The sequence below is a fragment of the Pinus tabuliformis genome, chromosome 6, assembly GCF_031772625.1.
Source record: "Pinus tabuliformis cultivar Carrire ecotype Pingquan chromosome 6, CPIR1, whole genome shotgun sequence".
Classification (NCBI taxonomy): Eukaryota; Viridiplantae; Streptophyta; class Pinopsida; order Pinales; family Pinaceae; genus Pinus; species Pinus tabuliformis.
This window is the reverse complement of record NC_142292.1, coordinates 911,262,109-911,286,365: the sequence shown is the minus strand read 5'-3', so window position 1 is coordinate 911,286,365 and position 24,257 is coordinate 911,262,109. Positions and strand designations below refer to the sequence as shown.

General features: G+C 39.9%; 1 protein-coding gene across 1 annotated transcript in view; it reads right to left on the bottom strand.

The window, feature by feature from the left end:
* Positions 1-24,257, bottom strand: part of HCF164 (Thioredoxin superfamily protein) — an 82,210-nt gene that overhangs the window by 12,873 nt on the left and 45,080 nt on the right. Inside the window, exon 2 of the mRNA XM_089423016.1 lies at positions 5,610-5,713. Within this exon, the coding sequence (XP_089279142.1) occupies positions 5,610-5,713 (104 nt within the window). The remainder of the gene's footprint in view (positions 1-5,609; positions 5,714-24,257) is intronic.

Here is a 24,257-nt window from a genome sequence, read left to right as displayed (position 1 = left end):
GGCTACAACCTTCTCTCGTTCTTCATTTTCTACTAGAAGGGAGCTACAACCCCCTAGCTCTTGCACTAGCTGATATGTTTACCATTACGTAGGCCTCGGCCTACAGAAAACTACTTCATTCACTCATTCTCCAGCTACTAATGGAAGGGAGCTCCAACCCCCAAATCTAATCACCAACGACTACTGGCAAGAAGCTTCGACTTCCTCACTGAAGGCTCCAACCTTCAGTATCCTCTAGGGACCACGTTTCATAAATTTTCAGACTGGATACTCCTGGTACATAACAACACAATATGAAGGCCATGTTTCATCAAATTTTTATACTGGACCCATCAGTAGCATTGAAGCTCAAAATCAATCACCACTGCAATACATCCAACAAATACATCTGCATCAACTAATCACTGAAACCCAAGTATCAATCTCTGATATAACTAAAACCCAATCATCAATCTCTAAATCAACCACAACTGAATCAATCAATCACTGAAACTCATCAACTCTGAAACTCAATCATCAATCTCTTAATCAACCAATCATTGAAACTTCTGACACAACTGAATCAAACAATCACTGAACCTTTGACACAACTGAATCAACCATTCACTCAAAATCCAATCAACCGATACTTAATCAAAATTCAACCAATCAACTGAAACAGTCGGATTACTGTAACCAGTACACAGATCTGAACCCAAAACACTGCATCAACAACCAGAACCAACTGCAACCTCAAAAATCATATGTCAGAATGCATACGCTACTTCAATGAAGCCAACCTGCATGTATATGCTACTTCCTTTAGCCCAACCTACGTATACCTCTAAAGATACTGAATCATAAAACCTCTGAACCACAAACTGTACCAATCAGTGACATTCTGAAGATCTACTGTCAATTTACAGAGTTCTAAACAGATAGCAGCAAAGATCACCCTTCTCACTCAATCAATCAATCAATCAGACTCAATCTCCTTATACAGTCAGTTCTACTTTCAGATATAATGAAGACATCATTGACAAACAGCAGCATTGATCAAATAAATCAGTCATCTCTGAACAACAAGCTTTTCTTTTGCATACGCTACTTGGAAGAGCTGAATCAACATGTATACGAGTCTTTACCAAGGCAAACCAGCGTATAGATCTGCAAATACTTACTTATAACTTCGCAGCTATTCCAAAATTCGGACATACCCAGATCATAACATATAAAGGATAAAACATACGTTAGCATTCAGATCTAGCCTATCCATTATCAGATCACATAAGTCATTCAGGTCTCATGATCCTGATCCATCATTAGATCTCATCCATTATCAAACACTCCGGTGCATACATAGTTTTAGATCAAGCAAAGCATCAGAAACCCATAACATGCATATTTTCTTTTTGATCTTACTCTTCATAAAATATTCATTACTTGCTCACCCTACACTTTGATCTTCACCTCCTTATATACTTAGAGCCTTTTCAATACCTCAGACCAAAACAACACTTAGAACCTGTGGTATTCTTAGACGGGATCAAGTAACCATTATTCCACTCAATATTGTGGGCTAATACCATGGTATGGACCCTTGGTATTCTTTAACCTTAATTTTCCTTAATTTTTCATCCCATATGCACTTTTCCGCTTGTGAAAGTGCGTGCATTCATATACGCTCTTTTTGTTCTGTGAACTCATTTGTATACGCTACTTGGACTAGATGAACCCGCGTATACAACTTAAAATAACTTAAAACATTCATTTTCTTCAATTGCTTGATTCTGATCTGTAATCCTTTGTCCCATCATGATGTTCTTTTGTGCCATTACTCTATTACCTCTGAATAGACCTGTTACAATGTGAGTTGTCATCATAAATCACTTTTGAACTGATTCCTCTGAATTGTCCTGCATTTTTTCACAGCTGTAAACACAACTGCCATGTATTCTATCACATCCTATTTATACCTTTATCAAGTAGTCCATTCATCAAATAGGTTATCATCAAGGGCAACACTAACATAATCTCTCTATATCAAACCTTTGACCATTATTTTGTTCCATCATTCTGTCACCTCTGATATCTCTGTGTTCCATCATTCTGTCACCTTTAATCTGTCCTGAAAATTCATCTAGTTACCATATACAAGTGAGTTGCCATCAAGGATAACACATGCATCACAATGCCAACAATCTCCCCCTTTGGACTTGATGGCAACTACTTTGGTGTTTAGTCACCACAACCTGTAAATAACATCAAGATAATCACCAAGCTCATCAAGCTACTCTCCAAACACCAAGCTACTCTCCCCCTTTCACATCAAGGGCAAAGGGCTGACCAATGTTAAATGAAGACTTCCATATTTGAACTACTGAATATGAACACTGATCATGCTCCCCCTAGGCACACACTGAATTCTCTGATCAAACTCCCCCTTAGTACATGTTGAGATGCACTATACCGTCCATGCTCCCCCTGAGCACATGTAGAGTCAGCAAAAATATTTTTCAAAAGAATAACATGACTTTATAACTCAAGTACATGAGTATGACCTTCCTATCACCAATGACTCATACATACATCAATCACCCAGCCAAGTGGGGATACACCAAATGACTCAACCACTCAACCAAGTGGGATTACATATTTGACATGATCTCAAAAGTCCTTACATGATTGAATATAGCAACTATTACATCATATGTCTTTACATGACCTTTACATCAAATGATATACATGACATTCATAACAAATACCAAAGATCTGAACAAGACCATGATAGTTATCAGCAACTATCATACACCATATATGATCGACACCATAAGCATCTGTCAGCAACATCTAGAACAGCAACCTCTATATGTCCATCATCAGTTTGCAAGATAAGCCAATGTACCTTTAATATCATCAACCTGTGACAAAGTATGCCGCATATAGATATCAACTCATCTTCTTGATCTTATCAAGATCACCTTGCTCCATAGCCTTCCATGAATCAACTAAGCATATGTCATATCTCCAAGCAGTAATACAAAACCATTCACATCATATCATATATATATGTGAAACCACCATAGTCATCATCTATGACCATAATATCATCATTGTCGTAACAAGAACTGCATGATCTTTCCATAACCACCCTCAATATATCAACCATGTATCTTCACTAGGGATTTTTCCAACATCCACATCTGATAAGCATCAACCATGATAATCAATACATGTGAGAATCAAGCCTATCATCATAAAGTAAGAAGTCATCATCATTATGTGACTAAGTAAGCCATGTCTCCAAATATCCATGTCTTCAAATGGCTATGTCTTCATGAAACCTGCAGTAACACCATTCTCTTGGCCAACCAACAATATTTACCAAGATGCAACTTAAAGTAATCATCCATGTATCCAGCATTATGTGTATCTAACTTCTCATCAATGTGAAAAGCAAACCAGGAGCTCACAATCATTTTGTCAAACTTTCTTGATACCATCAAGTGCAACAATCCTCAACCAATATACCATGTGAGATCCAAAAACTATAGGAATCCTCATCCATAACTTCACCATATGAAATTTAGGTATCTTTGAAGGTATGATGGCAGCAGCATAGAAAATATGAGTGACACTTATTAAATAATGAAGTTGTGTACTCAAGCTTTGTTCTTCTCCTTAACCTTATGAAGATCACCATGTAAGCAACATACCATATGTAATATATGCATCATCAAACGAGTCATTCACAATCATCCATAAATCTGATATGAACAACAACTATGTGGCTCAAGCAAAGTATCATCTGAGATTTCACCATAGGCAACTCATGACTGCAGCATAGCATGATGCATCATTTAAACACTTCAACAACACAAGCATCCTCACCATTGATAAGAACCATTATGTACCAAAACATAATGCCAACAATGCATTATTAGTAGCATAGCATATTCTCCCCCTGAACCTGTGCCAACTATTCACTGTCAGATCTGATCATTGCAAATATCAGTAAGAATCATCAAGGCATCATCATCAACTACTTATACATCAAGTCATCAATAATTTATGAGGGTCAATAGCACTTCTAAATAACATCCACAGATTGTAGTCATCAAACATCAATCACAGTGGATCGACCACTGTCTGACAATTGCAGTTGTTTTCTTGGCTCAAGACTTGTTGTCTACCCTCGACATTTTGTGTGGGCTACTGACAAACTTGTAGCAGTGGCTTTGTTTCCCTGTCAATCTAAACTGACTTTCGGCTGCTCACTTCTTGATCTATGCTGCCCATGCTGCCTGCAGTGTGCACTCAGTGTTGTCATCCTCTGCCATGTAGAACCAGGTCGTTATTCTACCTATCGGCTCTCTCCATAGCCCGATGACCCATCGTTCGTCTTTATCGTGCCTTCAAAAAAGAAAAATCAACCTTTCGCTCGCGACCTCAACTGTCAGCTACAATTTTTTTCCTTCGGCCCCTTGCATTGCATGTACAATGAAGCAAGATCTTAGCCATTGGAAGCTCTGCTCTATTTGTTGTCACACATTAACACCCTACAACCTTTGCAGGTGGTTTGACCTAGCGGTCCATTTGATCGGTTGTTCAATGAGTCTGCCAGCTAGTGGTGAAACTTCCACCCTCCGACCGATCCTCACACTACTCACTCCTCTATGCTCCGTCGAGTGATCCCTATCGAGCTAATGGGTTGTCAACTAAGTGTGGCTTGCTGCCTTTCCTTCCGCCTGTGTTAGACTGTTGTTGCTCCCTAATGATCGATGTTTCCTCTACAACGACCCATTCAGCCCTATCCCTCAATCAGTTAGCCACTACCTTTACGACTGTCGTCCTCAATCCCTGCCCGGATCAGTCGTCTTGACCTCAACCAAACCTACAAACTTTTTTTGGCGACTACTTCACTTGCACAAGGGGTTGTCGATCTGTGCTCTGTCGATTGGCCGATTGGTCCTGGCGGCTGTCGGCTGCTCCAATAGTTGAGTGGGCCGTCAGGCCTATCAACCATAGCCCCCACTGCCTTTTTTATTTTAATTTTTGTGAAATCATGCCATACAAAAGAAAAAATCAGTCCTCAAAAAATTTTCTCCACCGACCGATTTACTTCAGCCCTTTAAAAAAAAATTGGTTTGTACGATCCCAACCAAACCTGGCTCTAACAATCCAATACGAACCTGGCACCTACGATTCCGAGATCGATTCATAGTTTCGGCTTTTGATACCATGTTAATTTTCCCACAACCCAGTACCTGACATTTAATTCCAAGAAATAAATTACTGAATAAACACACAAACTAGATTCCTAAAGATGAGCATTATATTTATTCATGATGAGTAAAGTTTATTATTCTGCTTGCTATAGTAATATGGGTTTGAGTCTAGCTAAATATAAGGCTCTCAGGTTTGTAGTGTGTAGAGATAACTTCATGGACTACATAAATCTTTATAGCTAATGGAAATTCATTGTACGTAATTTTGGCAGCCAGTGGGCATGCAAGTCACCTCTTTTCGACATCAGTGATTAAGCACATGCTGTTCATAAATAAAATAAATATTGTTGCAAAATGATCAATAGGTTATTAACATGCATGAAAAAGACTGTTACAACTTACTTATACTCCTGTTCAATTTTGTAGACATCAGGAGCCAGTTCACGACAAACTTCACACCAATTTGCATAGAACTCCACTACTGTTGGCATGCCATTTTTGAGTGCCTGAAAACCACATTACGTATTGTCATACTAAGATATTATAGACATATAATTCCGTATTCTTACTCACAAAGCAAAAAGAATAGTTTCTTGTATGCATGCACTTACAACTCCTGTGCTCCACTGAAGTTATGCATAAACATTCACTAGAGTTAATATCTGCATTAGATCTTGCAGCCACAACCTTGCTAACAGAAAAAATGGGCTACCTATTGCTTGCATTTAGCAGTGATGAATTGCAAATTTTATGTTAGATGAGATTCAGAAATCCTATTTCCAACTACTGGATCCATTACCAAAAATCTGCCAATGATGGTATCAAAAAGGTACTCTGCACAATGAGTTCATTAGGTCTACTTTGCAAGATGCAAGAAAGTGTAGATGAAACCCCCTATGGTCCTTGATGTGAGAAAAATGCAAGCAGCGAAAAAGAGGTTTCCAATTATACTGGCATCCAATAAGAATCAGAATCAGGTTGATATGGCCATTAAAAAATACAGTGTACCATTTGACTTATAGTTGTCTGAAGCATGCAAGTTTATTAGGTCTACTTTGCAAGACACAAGAAAGAGTAGATGAATCCCCCTATGGTCCTTGATGTGAGAAAAATGCAAGCAGTGAAAAAGAGGTTTCCAATTATACTGGCATCCAATAGGAATCAGAATCAGGTTGATATGGCTACTAAAAAATACATAGTATACCATTTGACTTTTAGTTGTCTGGACTCTGAAGCATGCAAAATAATTCCATATTAATACCTTCCAAAAAATTTAAGGAACATGTTCTTAAAAATGAAAAGAATGTACAACAAATGCCACATTCCCAAAAGTAAAAAGAACGTGTAAGGAATAAGGAACATGTTCTTAAAAATGAAAAGAACGTACAACAAATGCCACATTCCCAAAAGTAAAAAGAACATGTAATGAATGCCATATTCCTGGCTCAGCCCAACACCCAAATCACATGTTGAAATATTGTAGATATCATGCAATTACAATAGGCCAATAAAACTGATTATGGTACAATTTCCAAAAGAAGGCTATCATGTTGAAATGTGTAACTAGGTTCGGTCTTCATAATGTCTATTGTAATCATGATTTTATATATTTGATATTAAAGAGAAAAGAAATTTATTATTGTCATTCTTGATGCATAGGTTTCATGTTCAAGATAAATTTATTTATAGGTCATACACCCATTGAGTGCTTCTAGGTTTGTCATAGAGTTATGAAGTCAAGAGAGTCAGTGTCATACAGATAAGACCCCTTTGGGCATGCTGTATCTTGTAAAGAAATTGTGTAAAGTCAAAAGTGTCATAAAGACCCTCCAAGACCTTATCAAACAAGTTGGCTTACAAGAAGGATCAAGTCAGCCTCCTAAGAAGCCTATATATAAGAGACATCGACCTCATTTAAGGATCAATCAATCAAGCAACAAGAAGTTCGATTAAGCAAGAAAGAGGAGACCTAAAAGAGCGAAGAGGAGGACTAGAAGAAGGAAAGGAACAAAGTCTTTGAAAGTTGTTTTTGGGCTATCATCTCCTCACACGTGTGAAGATTAGGGCTACATCACTACAACAAGACCAAATTGCAGAAAGGAGTCGAGTTAGGGCACCAAAAGGTCTACTTTGCAAGCTGAGTTCCAAAGAAGGAAGAACCAATTCAAGCAAAGGAGAAAGAAGGAAGAAATCACCATCTTTTCCACACATGCAAGAGCTAGGGTTTTTGCAGTAGCCGAAAATTGCAGTCAAGAAGCTGCTAGATCGAAATTGAAGAAGTTGTTGGGGAAGTCGAAGTTGCAGAAGAAGTTGTTGGGGAGGTCGAAGTTGCTGGAAGCTGCTAGGTCAAGGTTGCTCATCAAGAAGGAAAGTTGGCTTGGTCTTGGAGGGGTCTTTGACAAGGGTCTTAGGTCTTGGAATTCGCCATCTGAACATTCTATAAGAAGAGAAGATATCTTGTGGATTTTCCTCTCAAGAGGAGAGGTTTTAGCCCTGGCTTATAGCCTATATCTTGTGCCCTCTTGTCTCATTGTATTTCATTGTTTGATAGCTATTTGATGATAAGAACATAATAATAATCAAGTGAAAGAAGAAGATAATCAAGTTGAGTAAAAATACATCACAAGCAGATATCAAAATAAGAGAAATCACCTGATTAAGCTGCTCCTTGATTTCTCAACATATCAATCATTGGTACATAGTTTAAAATTAAACCACAGAACTGCTCCCAAATATCTACCATTCTGGCTTTGTGGAAGCAATGTAAGCAAGCAAACAAAATCCTTGCCTGGAAATCTATAGATGTTAGAAGATACATTTCCTAAATCTTCTTCAAATACATGGAGATGAAACATGCATCTTGAAAGTGTCTTTGATTATGTAAAATCATAAACAAAAGTTTTGTTGGTTGAGGTCATTTTCCATTAGTTATGTTCTCAAAAATTACAGAAATTGTCCTTGAACTTGATGGGGTGACTACCAGTCCTAGATGATGATGGGAAATTTGATTTGGAACCTAAAGTCATTTTACAAAAACATACTGAAAATGTCCACTCTTGATCCATTACTGGGTATGTTACCTCCCAAACATGCACTTCAATTGTTACAAAGTCCCTTAACCAAGTGCAACCCATGGGAAACTTAGGAAAGCTACCATTGTCACCGCAGAAACTCTTTCTCTTGCTTTAGGCCAGTTCTTGTCTAGCACAAGGGGAGAAACCCTACAAAATGTTGTTTTTATGATATTTCTTTTGAAATAAATGAATGGTGGAATTTGCCAAGACCAGCACTATCCAATTGGATAATAGAGTCCTAATCAAAGGGCAAAAGGGTTGGAATATAACAGAGAATGCGTAATTAATCCATTCACTTATGTGTCATAACTAGTCCAAACCAGATTTTCAGCTTATGTAAGAATAAAGTTAAAGCTCCTTAAACAAGATGCACCAAAACAACCACGAAATTACAGCCAACATTAACATACAATAAATAAATCAAGAAGGCAGCAACAAGCCTCTCTGAACAATAGACATGGCAGCAGCAAAATCCTTCAATAATTCAAGGATACATCAAAGGATCAGGGAGGGTTTAACAAAATCAACCCTAATCTCTTAATTTGTGACAAATTTACACTATACAAAGATTATTTCAGCAACAAATCCTTGCCAAAATCTTACAAAAACCCTAATCATCCATGACAAGAATAAAGAGATGAAAAAACCTCACATTGTACCTGCCCTTCTTCCAATCCTCCCAAAGATATTCAACTAAGAGCTTGGAGAGGAACTTCAAACCTTCCAAACATCTCCTTAGCAAATAAATCCTCTCCTCCGTTTATATGTTTCAAATCAACCCTAATTCATAAAATAATATTTCTTTAAGAAGGCCCTAGAATCCTCCTTGAGTGGAGCACTCCCTTTTTCCCTTTGAACGAAGAAAATAGGTCCACAATGCCACTTATCACCCCCATAAGCAAAACACCTTTCCTTTGAGAGTTTGATCATGTCAATGACGCCACATGGTATCTCCTAATGCAAAACGCTTGCCTCCAAATATGTACAAAAGACCTCGAACAAGATACTCTTACCCTCAAATACCTCAAAAGGTGGAAAACAACCCCAAATATGTGAAAATGGATTAAAAAATGTATCCTTAACCCCAAACGTTCTCCTTTGAGCGGAAACATGCCTTCAAATATGAGGAATACAGCTCAAATAATGTGCAATGACCCCAAGGGACATCTTTTATACATGCAAATGCCTTTAGAGCCATCTCACCTTTCTAAGAGAGGCATTCTTCCTTTAGCTTCCTTCTTTGCCACTTGTCATGCTTTGAGCCTCCTCCATGGTATGGCATTTGCTGTTTTGGTCTCTCTCCCTACCTCATGTCATGCTCTAGGCATCTTACAAGGTAGGGTGTTTTCTCCTTGGGTTATGTTTGACCCTTATCTCACCATAAATAATGACTTGGACACCTTTTGATATAGTGCATACATCTACAGTTTTCTTTTTCTCACACCCTCCATCCATGTGATCACAGGCCCCAGGTTTTGTTGAATTTTGTAGCTATGGTCGGTCTTCATAAATAATGTTCTTCATGTCGATTTCAAAAGAGGCAAAATTCTATTTTTAAAAAATCAAATTTTATGCCTTCAAAATGTCAAGTCAGCCCTCCAAGAAAATCATGTCGGCCAGCCCCAAAGGACACATCTATTCGTCCTCACCCATTCACTAATAGGCCATTTGTCCTCCTCCATTGGGTAGAAAATTAGGAATCAGGATCACTTCTAAAGCTCAATTCGGATCATATGAGGCACATTTCAGATCACTCTTCTTTTGGTTATGTGAAGTTAATTCTCTATGGAAGATCGAGCTCTTGGACAGGCTTATTCTTTGTGATAGATCAAGTTCATGAGAACCTAATTTCTGAAGCAAAAAGCCTAATTCCCGAGGCATAGAGAATAGGGTGAATTCTAAGGCAAACAATTGGCCAAATTCTAGGCAGACAAGACTGAATTATTTGGATAGCAAATTGACTTGTCCGAAGGGCAGTATTACCAAGGGTTGTGTTTGACTTTATGTTTGACTTGATGTATCTCTATTGAACTTAATGATTTCTCTAAGAAAAGGTTGTTGGGTTTTCCCCATGTGGGTTTTCCCGGGGTTAACTCTTGTGTCTCTTTTTTGGTTCTCTTTATGATCCTATTGACATTTTGTTGAGATCTTCTACATACTTACTTAATGATAAATTGAATACAAGTGAACCTAAATGAAAATGATAAGAAGTAATTATCAATTTAGGAGATCCTTGAAAAATCAACATGGTATCAGAGCCATGGTGAAAGAGAAACCTTGAAAAAGTCGTTCTTGTTTCAAGCTATCCTTTGGGGCTTCATTCTGTCACTAGTCCTAGAAGTCCTAGTTCAACTTTCAAGAAGCACATTCCAAAAGAAGGTCAAGATCTGCCATTCTGGTTTGAAGAAAATCTACATTCTATTCAACCAAGTCACTGATGAAGACATCATCTACTGACCAAGCTGAACGTATATTGTGGAGAAAGGAGTCCTAGTTCAATATCACAGTTTGCAAGAAGAACAAAGATCTATCTTTGCTTTTGATCGAGATTATAAAGAGGGTCGAAGCCCTAAGTTCTGGGTCTTTGTCCATTTGTTAGAAAACCGAAGGCCTCAGGCCCAAAATAGGTCGAAATAAACCTCAGTTTGTTTTAGTAGGCTGAGGGAGCCTCATAGTTTGTGACAGAGGGTTGAGAAAGCCTCAGGGTCTATTGCAGGGAGATGAAAAACCTCAGATGAAAGATACAAAGGTTGAATAATCTCATAAGGTCACCGATTTAACTGATGTACTACCTAAGACCATTTTATCATTCCAACAAGAAGGAGAAGCATAACTTGTTTTTTTGATGCCATCAACTCATCAACAAGGAGAAGCCATGTTAATAGAAGCATGAACTTGTGATGGAAGATGCCCTTGTTTTTGTACTCACATGATCGTGAGTGTACCAAAAATCCAAGCCACTATGACTAAGGTTGAGGAGTCTCAGAAAGCAACCAAAATAAATTCGAAAATATCCGAGGATAAGCCTGCAAAGTCATATTTTTTGCATGACGCCTATTTTTAATCCTTGGTCTGATAAAAGATATCGACCATACTGTTTAAAGGACTTTGTACATTACACATTGTTTCCATGCAAGTGTTGGAAAATGTAACTAGGTTCGGTCTTCATAATTGTCTTTGTACTTGTATCAATATATAGTTATTGTAAAAAGCAAAAAGAAGAAAAAGAAAATTATTATTAGTATTTCTAGTCAAGCATGTTCTTCATGCTTCTAGGGTTTATTGAGTCAAGAAGAAAATTTATCTTGTGCCAAAGTCCCATTTGGACTATTTTGTATCAAAAGAAAATTATTATTATTGAGTTTAAAAGAGTCATTTTGACCCCCAAGACCAAGTTGGCCCTACTAGGAGAAGTTGGCCTAGAAGAGACCCAATTCCACCACATGGATGGCTATAAAAGGAAGAGACTCTGTCCTCGTTAGCACACTCACACACACAAGTTCGATCTTTGAGCAAGAAAGGAAGAAAAGAAGTATGAAGGCCAAGGAAGAGAGAGAAATTCAAGGAAGAAAGGAAAATTTGAATTTTTGCTTGTTTCTGCACACACATGCGAGATTTATGGGGTTATTCTGCGAACTGCAAGACCGAAGTTGTAGGTCTGAATTGCACATCTAAGTTGCAGAGCCGAAATTCTAAGTTTGACCAAATTTGGTGAAGTTTGACCAGTGTTGTCTGTGTGGACTTTGACTTGTTTAAGGAAGGTTATGAAGGAGGGTTAACTTGGTGCTTTTGGAGGTCTTGGTCTTGGTCTTTGGGTCTTGGATGTCTCATTTTGACTTGATTCTATAAGAAGAGGAGTTCATTGGGTTTTCTCCCTTGTGGGGTTTTTCCTTGGCTTGGAGCCTATATCTTGTGTTCTTTGTGTTCTTGTGATCTTCATGCATTTTATGTTTTGGTAATTGCTTGATGAAGAAGACATAATTAAGTAATAAAAGCCAACAAATATTCACAAGTAATTATCAAGTAAGAGGAATCAACCCTAATCTACAAGTACATTGATTTCTCAACATGGTATCAAAGCTAAGGTGAAGGAAGGAAGTTTGAAGATCACATCCTTGTTGGCACTCTTGTTGGAAGACACTCTTGAAGTAGTTATCTATTCTCTCTCTCCCTCTCCAATGGCAAGCTATATGAAGAAAGGTCTCAAGGCTCTTAGGAGTCTCCTTGAAACTATCAAAGGTTGCATCATCAAATTCATCTCCAAGCTATCTAAAGATGTCATGGATGGAAGTCTCTTTTCCACTCTTACAGGTACTTTTGAGGATGATAGTATATGGGTAAGTCGATAGTGGAGCCTCAAGACATATGACAGGGGAATGTGGTCAACTCCAAACCTTATCAAAAGGAATCTCTTCTCATTCAGTTGAACTTGGAGACAAAAAGAGTTACTCGGTCAAAGGAATTGGATCTACTTCTTTGGAGCTAGAAACTGGTGGAAACATTCATCCCAACAATATACTTTATGTTCCAGGTTTGAAGAAAATCTTGCTTTCTATTTCTTGCCTAGAAGATAAAGGTGATAGGGTTGCTTTTGTTGATGGCAAAGTTATTGTATGGGGTAAGGGATCTAGTATTGAAGATGCTAAGACTATTGGGATTCATGAGGGGAGGTTGTATAGGCTTCTAACACCTCTTCCTCAAGCTCTAGTGCATTTAGATATCAACCCTTGTGAGCTATGGCATAGAAGGTATGGTCACCTTCATTATAAGATATTGCCATCATTGAATCATATGGTTACTAGTATCCCCGAACTGAAAGAAGAGCATGAAGGAGTTTGTAAGGGATGTGCTCTTGGCAAGAATGTGAAGAAACCTTTTGCAAGTAGTGACACTAGATCCAAGGAGATTTTGGATCTCATACATTCCGATGTTTGTGGACCCATGGCAGAAAAGTCTCTTGGAGGTCATCAGTACTATGTAACATTCATTGATGATCACTTTAGAAAGACATGGATATATCTCCTCAAGTCTAAAGATGAAGTGTTTGAGAAATTTCAAGAGTTCAAGGTAGAAGTAGAAAATTTGATAGAAAGGAAGGTCAAAAGCCTAAGATCAGAATATGGTGAAAAATACACTTCCAAAGAACTTGTGGCTTTTTGCAAAGAAGCAGGAATCAAGAGGGAGCTAATAGTTCCCTACAATCCTCAACAAAATGGTGTAGCTAAACGGAAGGACCGATCAATTGAAGAATGTGTTAGAGCCATGCTACATGACCGAGACCTACCCAAGTTCTTATGGGGAGAAGCTGTTGTGACAATATTAAATATACAAAATCGAAGCCCTCATAAAATTCTCAATGACATGATCCCGAAAGAAGCATGCATAGGAAAGAAGCCTAGCGTTGATCATCTCTAAATATTTGGATGTCTCGTTTACATTCACATTCCCAAGGACAAAAGGAAGAAATTGGAGGTATTAAAGGCATATTTGTTGGATATAGTTCTTCATCAAAAGCTTATAGAGTCTACATCAAGGAATATCGATGAATTGAAGTAAGCAGAGATGTTATCTTTGATGAAAGCATTGCATATAAGAAGTCCAAGGACATTCCTATTGATTCTGATGAGGAAGAAGAACCCATCTTTGAAGAAATCTCAAGGCATGACAATATTCAAGAACCTACTACTAATCATGAAGAAGTTGAAGGACCAAGTGAACCCGTGCAGCAAGTCATCATTCCAGAAACTCACAAGAGGCCAGCTTGGTTGAGGACAACTCTACAGGAAGCCGAAGGACATGCAACAGCAAAGGGAACTTTCAGAGAAAGCAAGAAGCCTAAAAGATATTCAGGTTATGCAACTTACATAACTAAGCTTATTGAAGCAGAACCTACCACTTATGAGAAGGCAATCGAACATCAAGAATGGAAGAATGCAATGCAAGAAGAATACCAGTCTATAATGAAGAATGATGTCTGGGAAATTGTTCCTAGACCTAGAGACAAATCTGTTGTCACTTCCAAATGGGTATACAAGATCAAACATGCAATTGATGGGAGCATTGACAAGTATAAAGCGAGGATTGTGGCAGGAGGATTCTCTCAAAAGGAAGGAATCTATTATGAAGAAACCTTTGTTCCTATAACTAGGCATACAACCATTAGATAACTTATCTCTCTGGCTGCTACTATGGGATTAAACATTCATCAAATGGATGTTAAAACAACTTTTCTAAATGGGACAATTGATGAAGAAGATTACATTGAACGACCTCAAGGATTCGAGGGCCATAATAAGGAGACACATGTCTGCAGGTTGAAGAAGGCTCTATATGGCTTGAAGCAAGCTCCTAGAGCATGGTGGGCAAGAATGGATGCATATCTTCTAAGACTTGGTTTTATCAAGAGTTATGCAGATCCTAATCTCTACATCAAGGTAATCAAGAATGAACCTGTGATCATACTATTATATGTCGATGACTTACTAGTTACAGGCGTAGAGCATCATATTCAAGAATGCAAGAAGCAGTTGGCAGCGGAATTTGACATGAAGGATTTTGAGCTTATGCACTACTACTTGGGATTAGAAGTATGCAAAAACCTGGTGAGATCTATCTTGGTCAAGGGAAATATGTGATCAAGATATTGCAGAAGTTTGGCATGATGGACAGTAAACCGATGACAACTTCGATGATCACTAATTTGAAAAAGTTGAGAAGTTCATAATCAATCCTTGTTGATCCTACATGTTACCGACAGTTGATTAGCTCCTTGATGTATCTTGTGAACAGCCAACCTAACATATGTTATGCAGTAAATGTTCTTAGTCAATTCCAAATGCACCCTGTTACCGCTCAAACTAGCAAGGGTACTAGGGGGAAATCCTAAAAGGACAATTGCTAGGTCAAGGGCAACAATGGAGCAATAGCCCACTATCACCTCAGCCAAAGCTCCCTTCTATTTACAAACTTTCACCGATGGGAGGAGACCCAGTATATTATGGAGTCACCGATGAAGGATAAGTCAATGAAAGGATGGGGAGTGACCCAAATAATCCCTTTCCCGGAAGAGTTAGAAGGATAGAGCTTGCTTGCTTTCTAAGCAAGGTACAATGTCTTTTAAGGAAAGGAAGGGAGGACTTGAGGGTTAGGTTTATGGAATATGACTTGTGAAGGAATTTCCCAATCCTAAAATCCTTATTGAAATTGGTATCCCGGATGGTTCTTGAAGAATTGTCTTTTCAAAGGAACGGGACCACACGGGGCCAAGTGGACCCGGTCTAGGATAGGAGAAATGAGTGTGGCAATCAATGATGTTCTTACCCTAGACTAGGTGGAAAGGATCAAAGAAAGAATTTCACTTGAAGGTGTTGTTTTGATCCTATGAGGTATTAGCCTTGGGGATGCTAAGGCAAGTTTGGATCGTGGAGCTAGGGCTTGGATTTTCTCCCAACTCCACCGTCGGAATGGCTTCAAAATTGGAGGAGAGTTTGAGGAAAGGCCAGTGTAGGAGACCCTAGGAGATCGAACTTTTTGGAGGGCTAGCTTGTCGGGAAATTGATGCCCTAGGTACCCCAACTTGGCTAGACCTGGAAGGAGGTGAAAAAAAGTGGTTTTTGGTGACCACCTTTTAGTAGATCAGTGCCTTAATCTTAGGGAGAATGGATTCTATGATGAATATGAGTAGGCTTTATTGGTTCCCAGTCAAGGAGGCCTCAAGACCACTTCGCTAGCGTTCTAGGTCAAGGAGAAGCAATCTTGCGGCTTTTATATTTCAATGCTCAAAGGGAATGGCTTAAAAAGGTCAAATTCTTTGATAGAATTACCCCTAGGAGATTTCGTTCATATTACATGGCCCATACATTGAGAGATGCTATAATAGAGACAAAATTCCACAATTTTAAGCAGTAAATGCATGCAGCAATTAGCCCTAGAACAGCGAAAATCTCAATCCAATGTATATAAGTAAAACAAGAATAACATTAAAAGTATGTACTTACACATATTAGAATATATCCAACCATTCACAATTGACAAGAGAGAAGCTCCAAGAGAAGATAGACCAATATCCACGCATCAAAATTCATCCATAAAGCTACAATTCATCCTCTAGAAAAAGTGCGAAAATCTCAAGAGAGAGAAAAGATCCAACCCAAAGTGATGATGAGAAATGAACTCATCTCACTTGTATTTATACACAACTTAGGAGTTCAAATTAGCCTCCTTGGCCTACATAAGCTCCAAAAATAAAATAATGTTCTAATAATTCAACTTTTGGTGACAAGCTGTTAATTTTAGGTATGTTCTATGCTTAGAGCAATTTATTTCAATTTTCACAGTTAGCTCCATATCTTTTCCAGATTAGCAATCACATCAACATTAAAGTAAACTGCAGATAGAACATAAACATAAATCGCAGAAGACAAACCAAGACAAGAGGACACAAGATGTGGCGCTAGCCAGGGACAAACCCCAATGTGGGGAAACCCTTGATAAATTCTTCTTCTATGTTCTTCAATAGTTCAGCAGAGAGAGAGATAGTACATATACATCAGAAATCAACACTTTGACTTGACAAGATAAGAGATCAGTCATCAAAGATCTTCACCATGAAGATAACACAAAATGGCAGATGATAGGCCTAACGCAGCTCAATCAAATAGCTAGAATATTGAAGCTTTCCCCCTATAACACTCTTCCTCCTTTGCTGCTTCACTGAGCACCTTTCATATGCAGTAAGGACTGATGCATTTCATAGCAGAGCTGGACACCAGATAGAGTACAAATGCTGTGAGCTACAACACTCTAAACAAACCCCACAGTCCACCTATAGACTGCAGCTTGCCTACACATATTTGCTTCAACGATGCATGGCCTTATAGGGTCTGAACGCTGCACTTGAAGAGGCCTACAACAAATGGCTATGGCATGTGGCCTAGCCCAGCTGTTGATTGCAACCTTGTCTCTTCATACAGTAACCCAATTATGCAGCAACCCCATAGCTCCTCCTCAATGAATGCTTTGCCCATCATATCATACCCAAACAATACGGAAAAGGTCATGCTGTCACATACAACTATAAAAGTAGCTTGAGACTTTGTTTGCAATGGCTGGAACCTCCTTGGACTATGATCAGGGCAGATAGAAGCTTCATCAAACTGTGGATAGATGTGAGATTATATCTTCCTCTTGATAGCAGTTAGGGCTCTTTTAGAGCTTCATTATATAGCGTATTAAGGCAGCGTATTAAGCCTCTCCTTGCAGCGATGTATAATCTCATTTAGGACAGCGTATGACTGTGTATAAGGTCAGCGTATAGTTCTCATTACCTCAAATAGAATCTTCATTCTGTCAGCGGAAATGAGGAGCTGCTTGAAGCCTTCTTTAATGGATGAAGGACAACTTCTATTGCAACATAAGCCCAGAAGTTATAGTGCAACTGTGGCTCTACTTAGGGCTGTGTAATGCCTCCTATAGTTGTAGATGAACCCCTTGATGACTACGGCTTAGAACAGCGAGTTAGGGATCTCATTTAGGGCCAACGTTTAGAGTATCTTCTTTGACTGCATACTAGGGCTGCGTATGAAGCTCCTTTGGACAGCAAATCATCTCCTCTAGAACTGTGTATAGATCCTCTTCCTGACTGTGGATAAAGAGTCTCTTCCTTGCTGCATATAGTGTCAATAGACAGCGGATTTAGACCTTCATTTAGGGCCTATATTAGCCCTCCTTTCATATGCGGATTGAGCTTCTTGAGACAGTGTAATCCTTATTGCGACTAGGGCATCATCTACTTAGCCCAGCGTATATTCTTAGTGTCTCTCCTTCACCAAAAACCCAAAGACGTGGAGAGAAGGAGATCACATGAAGAATATGTCTCCCAAATGACTTCAAGTCCTCTTCTATTTATACTAAAAATGTAGATGATGAATAGTCATGACTCTTGGGCTTCTAAGCCTACATAAGTTGCTGGTCGACTTGACAATTTGTCTTATAACACAAATAAATTCATAACTCCATGAATACTTATCGGAATCGGATGATCTTTAGATCAATCCTACACCTCTTGATGAGAGGGATCCAAGAAAAATATCAGCTACCATAAATAAGATGACCCACATGGAGTTTGGCCCTAGTTGCCAATTTTAACACTTCCTCTCAACTAGGGAGAACTCCATCCGCTGATCCATATGTCCAACTGTACTATCTCTCCCATCAGTGCCCTGCACTGCTGTGCTGTGCTCTGCTCAGCTCTACTCAGCTCTGCTCTGCTCAGCTCAGCTCTGCTCTACTCAGCTCTGCTCAACTCTGCTCAGCTCAGCTCTGCTATGCTCTGCTCTACTCAGCTCAGCGCTGCTCAGCTTAGCTCTGCTGAACCATGAAGAAGAAGAATTGATCAAGAATGTCTCATACCATTCTCCACTGACCCAAAGTCAATCTCAGAGTGTGTACCACTGGTCCCAGACTAGTCCTCTACTGACCCGAAGTCAGTTTCAGAGTATGTACCACTCTCATTGGCCCCAGACCAAAATCATTGATCCCAAATCAATGAAGGTCATCCTAGCATAGGGAGTGCGGTAGATACGACGATGCGTCCATCGGTACTACTATGGTCCCTATCCTCATTTCCCTGCTCATTGATCAGATGAGAGGTACTTCCCATGAGTCCCAGACTACATGGGTAGGATGCCTCAACAGGAGAACTAATCATCCTATCCACAGGAGAACGAATCATCCTGTCCAGTGGATGCCACGGAGAACTAATCATCTTGATCTATAGGAGAACGAATCATCCTATTCCACAATCGCCACGGAGAATGAATCATCTTGGCCCACAGGAGAACTAATCATCTTGTTCAACGCGCACCACTAGGGGAGGGTGAGTCACCCTGTGGTCGTATGTTGCTCCAATAAGAACCAGAGCTCCCAGAGCTCAATGTATGCAACATGCAGGACCCTTTTACAAGGGTCTCTCGACGACTCCAAGTCGTTCGAGAAAATCACAGATTTGATCTTTCCCTGGGGCTTTGACAAAGTGTAGCGACCTGTACATCATCTCAATGTGATGGAGCCTCCTTGCTCATCGACTTACCATATCCCAGATAAGGCAGTATCTGATGTCTATCTGTTGGAGCAATCATCGAATACGGGATTCCTTAATAAGAGAATCACAGTGGTATTCATCATGTGTACAAACAGCTCACTTAAGAGCTTCTGCAATGCAACTTCACACGAGATCATACTCGTAGCTATGTATTCGGTTTCAGCAATGCTTATAGCAACGGACTTCTGCTTCCTGCTCATCCATGATATCGAAGCAGAATCCAAAGAGAACCAGCACTAAGAAGTGCTCTAGTGATCCTCCACACTACCTGCCCAATCAGCGTTCGAATAATCCGGCAGTGTATCTCAATCCATGAGAGATTGTGCCTCGAAGATATCTCAGAAGATTCTAGGCATCAATCCAGTGAGGCTCAATAAAATATGAGCTCACCATGCTAACTTCAAAACATATGTCCGGACGGAAGTTCACAAAGAACATCAATGCGAATGAGTTTATGAAACTCAGAGGCATTTCCCAAATCTGGTCCAACATCACTACCATATAACTTCTGAAAGTTAAGATCCATGAGGCAGTCATAGGCTTGCAGTTTATCATTCCACATCCGGAATCCAACTCCTCCTTATTTCTGCAAGTGAGAGGGTCAGCGCCTGTCAGAAATAGGTCGTCCTCATAAGGTGCCGGTATGAGAGGTCTATCATCCACAACCTTTGGGTAATGGTTTGGATTGGTTTCACTCCTAGTGAATCTCAGCTTCATCAGACAGCTATCAATCCTCTCATGCCACGCTCGGGGTGTTTTTGCTTCAAGCCATAGAGGGCTTTCTTCCACCTGTATACATGAGATTCCTGATCATCAATCTCAAACCCCTCGAGTTGTTTCAAACTTGTGGACCTGCTATCTGAGGGGAATGGTCCCCTTGTAAGATTTTCCTTCGGTACATCTCAGACATGTACTTTCATGCTCCTTTTGAATTCAGGCATCCCTATCACCATCTGACTCACAGACCTTCGGTGCTGTGTCAATGGACATGGTCCCCAGTGGACGACCTGCAACCTGATACAACCCTGAACTCAAAAACATCTTTGAAAATTCTATTTTCAAACACGTACCTTTCCATCGATGAGTGCCACCCTGAAACCTTTGACTTCCATCGCTGAAATCGACACAAGGTTCTTCTTGTGATCAGGTACATAAAAGAGATTCTGTAAATGATTCGAGGTACCCTCACTTTCTTGATGGATAACATTCCCTACATCCTTTCCGGGATAGCTAGCATCGGCTTCAAGTATAATCCCATGATTGTTTCCATCTCTACCAAATTATAGAGCGCACCCATCTACCCGATGAAGTGCCTTGAAGCACTGGGGTTCCTTGCTTTCTTTGAAGAGTTGACCATTTCTCCTTGATGAACTGTATTACCTGTCATTCCTTTGATCATTGAAGATGTCCCGGAATGATTGTTATCTTTATCATATGTGTCTCTGCCATTCGCACACTCCCTTGCATAATGGCCGAACCAAGGCATTTGCCTTTCCTTTCACCCTTAGATCCGAACTTTCCAATGAAGTGATCTTTAGGTAGGCCATCAGAAACTTCCACTTCGCTATTCTGATAATATTCTCTGCTTTGACTTCACCCTTGGTGAATTAGAAGAGGGATGAGGAACCCATTGACCCTATTGTTCTGTCCCAACTGTCTTCAGTGATTCCTCTTTCACTCTAGCTTGGACATTGTCTTCACCTCAACTCTGATAGCATGTTAATTTTAGGTATGTTCTATGCTTAGAGCAATTTATTTCAATTTTCACAGTTAGCTCCATATCTTTTCCAGATTAGCAATCACATCAACATTAAAGTAAACTGCAGATAGAACATAAACATAAATCGCAGAAGACAAACCAAGACAAGAGGACACAAGGTGTGGCGCCAGCCAAGGACAAACTCCAATGTGGGGAAACCCTTGATAAATTCTTCTTCTATGTTCTTCAATAGTTCAGCAGAGAGAGAGATAGTACATATACATCAGAAGTCAACACTTTGACTTGACAAGATAAGAGATCAGTCATCAAAGATCTTCACCATGAAGATAACACAAAATGGCAGATGATAGGCCTAGAGCAGCTCAAACAAATAGCTAGAATACTGAAGCTTTCCTCCTATAACATTCTTCCTCCTTTGCTGCTTCACTGAGCATCTTTCATACGTAGTAAGGACTGATGCATTTCATAGCAGAGCTAGACACCAGATAGAGTACAAATGTTGTGAGCTACAAAACTCTAAACAAACCCCACCATCCACCTATAGACTGCAGCTTGCCTGCACATATTTGCTTCAACGATGCATGGCCTTATAGGGTCTGAACGCTGCACTTGAAGAGGCCTACAATTGCTGGCTATGGCCTGTGGCCTAGCCCAGCTGTTGATTGCAACCTTGTCTCTTCATACAGTAACCCAATTATGCAGCAGCCCCATAGCTCCTCCTCATTGAATGCTTTGCCCATCATATCATACCCAAACAATACAGAAAAGGTCATGCTGTCACCTACAGCTATAAAAGTAGCTTGAGACCTTGTTTGCAGTGGCTGGAACCTCCTTCTTGGACTGTGATCAGGGCAGATAGAAGCTTCATCAAACTGTGGATAGATGTGAGATTATATCTTCCTCTTGATAGCGTATAGAGGCTTCCTAAGGCAGCGTATTAAGCCTCTCCTTGCAGCGATGTATAATCTCATTTAGGACAGCGTATGACTGTGTATAAGATCAGCATATAGTTCTCATTACCTCAAATAGAATCTTCATTCTGACAACGGAAATTAGGAGTTGCTTCAAGCCTTCTTTAACGGATGAAGGACAGCTTCTAGTGCAGCGTAAGCCCAGCAGTTATAGTGCAACTGTGGCTCTACTTACGGCTGTGTAATGCCTCCTATAGCTGTAAATGAACCCCTTGATGACTACGGCTTAGAACAGCGGCACCAGGTGGTAAGCGGATGTTAATCCAGCTCATCCATCCTGGGGCCAGGTGGAAAGAACAAGTATTCAATACATTAAGGTTGTTGCATAAGTGCTGGAGCGAGTAAGGTGTAACGTAACTATACAGGCGTGAAAACCAATATGTTGGTAAGTCATAACCTGTTAATACAAAGTGAAATAAGTTTTGCGCATGAATTATAATCTTATACCATGGTGCCGATTCCCTTGTGGTCACGGTGGGAAGTGACTTGTAGGGGTTAGGTAACAACAATCTTTTTATTTATGGTATAAGTTAGAATGTTGTCGTGACAATGTTAGGTCTCATTTAGGGCCAACGTTTAGAGTATCTTCTTTGACTGCGGATTTGGGCTGCGTATGAAGCTCCTTTGAACAGCAAATCATCTCCTCTAGAACTGTGTATAGATCCTCTTCCTGACTGTGGATAAAGAGTCTCTTCCTTGCTGCATATAGTGTCAATAGACAGCGGATTCAGGCCTTCGTTTAGGGCCTATATTAGCCCTCCTTTCATCTGTGGATTGAGCTTCTTGAGACAGCGTAATCCTTATTGCAGCTAGGGCATCATCTACTTAGCCCAGCGTATATTCTTAGTGTCTCTCCTTCACCAAAAACCCAAAGACGTGGAGAGGAGGAGATCACATGAAGAATATGTCTCCCAAATGACTTCAAGTCCTCTTCTATTTATACTAAAAACGTAGGTGATGAACAGTCATGACTATTGGGGTTTTGAGCCTACATAAGTTGCTGGTCGACTTGACAATTTGTCTTATAACACAAATAAATTCATAACTCCATGAATACTTATCGGAATCGGATAATCTTTAGATCAATCCTACACCTCTCGATGAGAGGGATCCAAGAAAAATATCAGCTGCCATAAATAAGATGACCCACATGGAGTTTGGCCCTGGTTTCCAATTTTAACACAAGCCCACCAAACTAGCTCATAAATGAAAAAGTAAGCCTCTCAAGAGATCAAATAATAATATATGCATGTGGTAGGGCCCTCTAAGAGGCCTAATTAGGTCCATGGGTGCCACAATGAAGAGTAGGACCCTCAAAAGTAGTGCACAAGGGGATGGCCACTTGTAATAACCTGTGGTGCTCCAAATGACATGTGGGGGCACACAAGTGTCCTCATGGGTCTCCAAACAAATCAAATATGCCTGTAGATCGCCTACAAAGGGCTAGGATGATAGTGTAGGTGATGCCACATCATCGTGCAAGTCCTGGATCATCTGCCAAGTGTATGGTGCAAATCTGGGGCCAGTTGGGTATGATGGATCAGGTGCATTTTCCTCGTCCAATAAGTGAACCACAAGCAATCTCTGAATGGCTATGGGGGTCCATGGAGTGTTGTCTGTTGCTTGGGCAAGGGACCACATGGCTAGTTGATGGCTGCAAGGGGATGTTGGCTGTCGGCTGAGGACCATCTTGAAGAAAAAAATTCTCATGAGGATATTACCCATAAAATGGTGGGCAATATCTCCTAAACTGCAAATGGGGTTAACCAATAATCCTATTAGGTGGTTTCTACTTCTAAAGGAGATAATATAGTCAAAGTACATCCTTCGAAAGGTGGTGGCATGTAACAAATAGGTGAATGAAATAGGGGATGAGAAGGGGCAACCCTAGGTCACATGCTGGAGTACAAGGGTGGCTAATAAGAGGGAAGCCCACACTTGGGTTTATGTAGTAGGGAGTAATCGTGGTACATGAGGTGCCCGGGACTTAATTTCCACCCTTCTCTATTTGCCTTTTGCATTTTTATGATTTTCTTTGATTAATTGCTCGAGCTCAAAGGGGTAAGAGCATGATGTATAAGATATAGCAATGAATATCCCCCTTTTAAGGTGGAGCGGTTCATTGCCCACTAGGGGTTGGGACAATCATGGGTTCCTATATGATGAAGGAGGCTCATAAAACCT